This window comes from Anomaloglossus baeobatrachus (genome assembly GCF_048569485.1).
Source record: "Anomaloglossus baeobatrachus isolate aAnoBae1 chromosome 5 unlocalized genomic scaffold, aAnoBae1.hap1 SUPER_5_unloc_13, whole genome shotgun sequence".
Classification (NCBI taxonomy): Eukaryota; Metazoa; Chordata; class Amphibia; order Anura; family Aromobatidae; genus Anomaloglossus; species Anomaloglossus baeobatrachus.
In genome coordinates this window covers 620,399-626,253 of record NW_027441788.1, presented here as the reverse complement: position 1 = coordinate 626,253, position 5,855 = coordinate 620,399, and the positions used below count along the sequence as shown (strand labels likewise).

At 45.1% G+C, this 5,855-nt stretch overlaps 1 protein-coding gene across 1 annotated transcript; it reads right to left on the bottom strand.

Moving 5' to 3' along the window:
• Positions 1-1,131: 1,131 nt before the first annotated feature.
• On the bottom strand, positions 1,132-5,411 carry LOC142258832 (uncharacterized; the record flags this gene model as incomplete). The annotated part of the gene is made up of 2 exons (XM_075331416.1): positions 1,132-1,155; positions 4,800-5,411. Coding segments are annotated over 2 exons (636 nt in total), but the record flags the coding sequence as incomplete, so codon positions are not given.
• Positions 5,412-5,855: the final 444 nt, after the last annotated feature.

The window sequence follows — 5,855 nt, the reverse complement described above, 5'->3', positions numbered from 1 at the left end:
CTGCTGTGCTGTGTATCTAATCTTATCCTGTGTGATACTGTCTGCTGAGGTGTGTATCTACTCCTGTCCTGCGTGGAACTGTCTGCTGAGCTGTGTATCTAATCCTATCCTGTGTGATACGTGTTCGGTGAGCCGTGTATCTAATCCTGTCCTGTGTGGAACCGTCTGCTGAGGTGTGTATCTAATCCTCTCCTGTGTAATACTGTCTCCTGAGATGTGTATCTAATCCTATCCTGTGTGATACGTGTTCGGTGAGACGTATCTAATCCTGTCCTGTTTGGAATTGTCTGCTGAGCTGTGTATCTAATCCTCCCCTGTGTGATACTGCCTCCTGAGCTGAGTATCTAATCCGCTCCTGTGTGATACTGTCTGCTGAGCTATGTATCTAATCCTCTCCTGTGTAATACTGTCTGATGAGCTGTGTATCTAATCCTATCCTGTGTGATACTCCTGCTGTCCTTGGTGACACTTTAGACATTTCTGGTCACCAACAAAATGGCTGTGCACTGTGATCTAAACTTCATTCTGTGTTATCCTTTGGAAACTCTCAGATTGGGAGGGGGAGGTGACATCACACCCAGGAGAGTAGACTCCGCCCACTTTACTGCAGCTGTAATCCAGGCTATTTCTACAGTTTCAGATTTCAGCAGCTGCTCCCTCTAGTGTTTAAGAGTGGAAAATATCAAACTTTTTATTTTTTTATTTTGCTCAATTAAAAACAAATAATATTTGAGCAAAACATTAATACTTTACATTTTTAAGTTATTATTTTTTTTTTTTTTGGACGACACCTTCCCGTTAAGATTTTACTGAACTGCTTAAGAAGGATGCCGCAGAGCTGGGGTCGTAGAGATCACTCTTTCACGATCAGTGATCGCTGAGGGTTGTGGGATCTCACAGCCTGAAAGTTTCTTTGGGAGGACATTAGGGACACTTTCAAAAGTTTTGGTACTGGATTATATTTAGAAAATTCACTAATCTGCGGCTCTCCACTGTTTTAGTAAATAATAAAGGCAGCCACAGATTTGTGATAAGCACTATTTAAGGGGAAATTCATCAAACACATTGTGCAAGAACTATTGTGTAAAAGTCACACATTTTGTGCAGCACACACCTTAACTGTTCAAACATTTAGTGAGTTTTGACATTTTTAGTCTGAAATGTAAGAGAAGTTTAATGAAAGAGGGTGGAGCCTGAAACGGTCAGACAGATTCACAATGATTGTGCCCTTTTATGTTATACGATTTTGATTGTATTGTAATTTTTTACTCTTACTATTTGTTAACCAATTACCATATTTTTCGGACTTTAAGATACACCCTCCCCCCCAAAATAAAAATTGTGTAGAAAAGGAGGGGGGGGGGGTCTTAGGGAAAGGGGGGGTGCGTCATAGTCCTGATGTGACGGTGACTGGAGGGGCGGTGGTGGAGGAGTGGGTCACAGGAGGCAGAAACCAGGGCTAACAGTGTGCCCGCTAATAACAAAAGTGAATATTCACTGCTCCCCTCACTTATAATCCAGTCTACCTCAACGCACTGAAGCCAGCATTGAGAGATGAGCGGGATTATGAGCATGGGGAGCAGTGAATATTCATTCATTAATAGCAGGCACACATGATCACCCAGTCACCAGCTAACTGCTGCAGCTCGGTGATCACGTGTTGTTTTTATTAGAGAACGAATATTCACTGCTCCACACGCGCATAATCCTACGTGTGGGGACCAGTGAATATTCCGGCAGCCGACGTCCGCGTGTACCTGTAGGTGCATGGCAGTTACGTCATGCGATGTGCCGCTTATACACTGAAGTCACTTGCCAGCATCAAAGACAACACTGCACACTGGGGGAGCAGAGGGATGGTGAGTATAATCAGTTGTTTTTTTATGTCTGCAGCGTGATGAGAAACATATATGTGACGCCCTGGACAACCAGGGGTCACAGGTTAGTAGACACCACACACACACACCCCCACACTAGGAAGTTAACATCCGTCAATCAAGACCTGATTGCCTCCCTCAGTGTTAGACAGGCACACCGGGTGGGCGGAGTCAGGAGGAAAGACACACCCACCGAGAAGTCTGCTGGCCTGAGGCAGGGAAGCAGCTCAGTCCAGTTGTGGACAGTAGTCTGAGTAGTGCAGTGTGAAGTTCAGAGTTGGACAGTAAGGAGTAGAGTCCAGTTGTGGACAGTGAGGAGTACAGTTGGCACAGTTGAGTGGAGAGCAGAGTGTGACACACAGCGCTGCAAGGGGCCTGGGTCGGAGCCTAGGACCCTCACACAGTCAGGCAGGCAGACAGCAGGGGCCGCCTGCCGGAGACCGGGAACACGACCGGTGGAACCGTAGGACCGGAACCGGGTTGGAGCCCGCCGGACCCGAACCGGGGAGCCAGCAGTCTACCGGAGCACCCGGAAGGGTACTAAGACCCTGACTAGGCCGTAGGCCACCATATAGTCGAATTTACTGATTGAGGTCTGGACCTCACGGGGTCCTTTCCCAATCAAAGACCTGATTGAAGGCAACAGCCCAACCCGACTGGATAGGAGCCACCGCCAGAGGCCATAAATCCAAGGGCCAGCGCCTGCGGGCAAAGGAGCTCCCACGACATATCCGCCGGGGAGCGGACCACCCGTGCTTAGGCAACGTGGTCCACTTACGTTAGGTGCAGGAGAAAGGGGACCCTGTCACACCGTCCAGTGCTGCAGCCGGCTTTGGGCCGCCCGTTCTACATTTTGTTTGGTTTACCAGAGACCCTGAGTGACTAAATCGTGAGTACCGCATCACACCGCAGCACTGTGCCTCGCACCATATCTCCCCGTAACCGGGCCCTGGGACACACCGCCTCTACCCACGGAGGGGTTAACACCAAAGCTGCGCCCCGACACCGCTCCCGGAAGCCCGCCACCTTCACCGCAGCGGTGGTGCCCAGCATCACTACAACCCGTGGGTAGCGTCACGAAAACCACCCCAACACCAACATACCAAGATGAGAGCCATATATACCAGGATGGGGATCATGTATATTATGGGACAAAGATGGGGAACATATCTGTCCGGATGAGGGACATATACACCAGGAAGAGAGAAACATTACTGAAAGGGGCCTAAATGGGGGACATTAGTACAGAATCAGGGGGGGATATTACCCCTATAAGGCTGCTTTCACATATTCGGTTTTTCCTGTGCGGCACAATCCGGCGCTTTGCAGAAAAAACGCAACCGTTTTTTTTTGCCGCCGGTTGCATTTTTTTCGCATAGACTTACATTAGCGCCGTATTGTGCCGCATGGCCTTGCTTTCCGTCCAGTTTTTGACGGATGCTGCATATTTAGCCGATGCGGTGGCTGGATGCGGCTGGATGCGGTTGCCTGGCACGTTTTTTTGTCCGGCGAAAAAAAACGCATTGCGCCGCATCCGGCCGATGCGTCGCGATTTCCAATGCATGCCTATGGACGCCGGATAAAGCGTCCTGCGGCAAAAATCACATCCGTTTTTTTGCACTACGCATGCTCAGTAGCCAGCCGCAACCGGCAAAAACCGGACGGACCGCATGTTTTTTCGCCGCATCCGTTGCATAGGTTTTAGAACCGGATTGGCCGGCTCTGCTAAAACCGGATGTGTGAAAGCAGCCTTACCATGCCAGCAGCAGGTTCCCCCTCACAACAGTGCGTCATGACTACATATTTTGTTTCAATTTTTTTTTCTATCTTCCTCCTCTAAAACATAGGTGCGTCTTATGGTCATAATAATACGGTAAGTTTAAAAAGAAAATGGTGCTTTCCCTGACCAATTCTTACTTGAGCAATTGATTTTAGGATAAAACCCTTTGACTCACGGTATAACATGAATCCTTCTCCCATGTGACTCATCTGACAACCGGACCTGATTAATGATAAAAACATTTACCAAATTCTGAATGCAAGAATGTCTCCTTTACTGTGTGGGTTTTCTCATGGTCAACAAGAATTGTTTTCCCAAATAAACATTTCAAATGTTCACAACATGAAAAAGGTTCCTTCCCTGTGCAGCTTCTTCAGATGTTTAACGAGCTTTGATTTCGTAAAATAACATTTTCCACACTCTGAACATAAAAATGGCTTCTCCTCTGTATGATATCTTTGATGACTAACAAGATTTGATTTCCGAGTAAAACAATTCCCACACTCTGAACATGAAAATGGCTTGTCCCCTGTATGAGATCTTTGATGCGAAACAAGAGCAGTTTTCTGAATAAAACATTTCCCACATTCCAAGCATGAAAATGGCCTCTCCCCTGTGTGAGATCTTTGATGCCTAACAAGTTTTGATTTCCAAGTAAAACATTTCCCACATTCCAGGCATGAAAATGGCTTCTCCCCTGTATGAGATCTTTGATGGCTAACAAGAGCTGTTTTCTGAATAAAACATTTCCCACATTCCAAGCATGAAAATGGCCTCTCCCCTGTGTGAGATCTTTGATGCCTAACAAGTTTTGATTTCCAAGTAAAACATTTCCCACATTCCAGGCATGAAAATGGCTTGTCCCCTGTATAAGATCTTTGATGCGAAACAAGTTGTGATTTCCGAATAAAACATTTCCCACATTCCAAGCATGAAAATGGCTTGTCCCCTGTATGAGATCTTTGATGCAAAACAAGAGCAGTTTTCTGAATAAAACATTTCCCACATTCCAAGCATGAAAACGGCTTGTCCCCTGTGTGAGATCTTTGATGCAAAACAAGATGTGATTTCCGAATAAAACATTTCCCACATTCCAAGCATGAAAATGGCTTCTCCCCTGTATGAGATCTTTGATGGCTAACAAGAGCTGTTTTCTGAATAAAACATTTCCCACATTCCAAGCATGAAAATGGCCTCTCCCTTGTGTGAGATCTTTGATGCCTAACAAGTTTTGATTTCCAAGTAAAACATTTCCCACATTCCAAGCATGAAAATGGCTTGTCCCCTGTATGAGATCTTTGATGCAAAACAAGAGCAGTTTTCTGAATAAAACATTTCCCACATTCTAAGCATGAAAACGGCTTGTCCCCTGTGTGAGATCTTTGATGCAAAACAAGATGTGATTTCCGAATAAAACATTTCCCACACTCTGAACATGAAAATGGCTTCTCTCCTGTGTGAATTTTCTGATGTCTAACAAAGCTTGATTTCTGAATAAAACATTTCCCACATTCTGAACATGAAAATGGCTTCTCTCCTGTGGAAGCCGTTTCATGTTCCACATCCCTTCTGTAACTTTTATTTTGCTTACAATTCTGTTGGACTTGCTCGTCATATGTATCACGTGTGATATTTTCATCATGTGTTATAAATTCTGAAGATATTAGCTTTCCATCTGAATTCCCAATACAGTCATCTGCTAAAAATAAAAAACACAATGTTATTATTTTTTTAATATTATCTTGAAAGTATATTTATTTTTTTAAACCATAACATCAGAAATTAAATTAGGAAAAAATGTATTCTGAATCTGTTGTCCAATTTCGACATCTAAAGGCCGCTTTACACACAACGATATTGCTAGCAATCTTGTTAGCGTTGTGACACGCCCAGATCGCTGCTACGATTTGCCGAGATCGCTCAGGTCGTTTTGTAGCGGTCACACGTACCCATCTCACAAACGACGCAACATCGTTCAGCAATATATTGTTTGACCAAGGAGGTCGTGTGGACACCGTCACACAGCATTCCTCCCAACGATTCAGGCAACGACAGAAGCGTATAATTGTCCATAGCATACACCCTGGCGTGTGATTGGCAGGAGTATGATGGAAACACAGATTAAAAACAGACAGGAAACACAAATTAAGACAGACGAGACAAATAGCAAACTCACAGAAATAAATAGGCAGCAACAA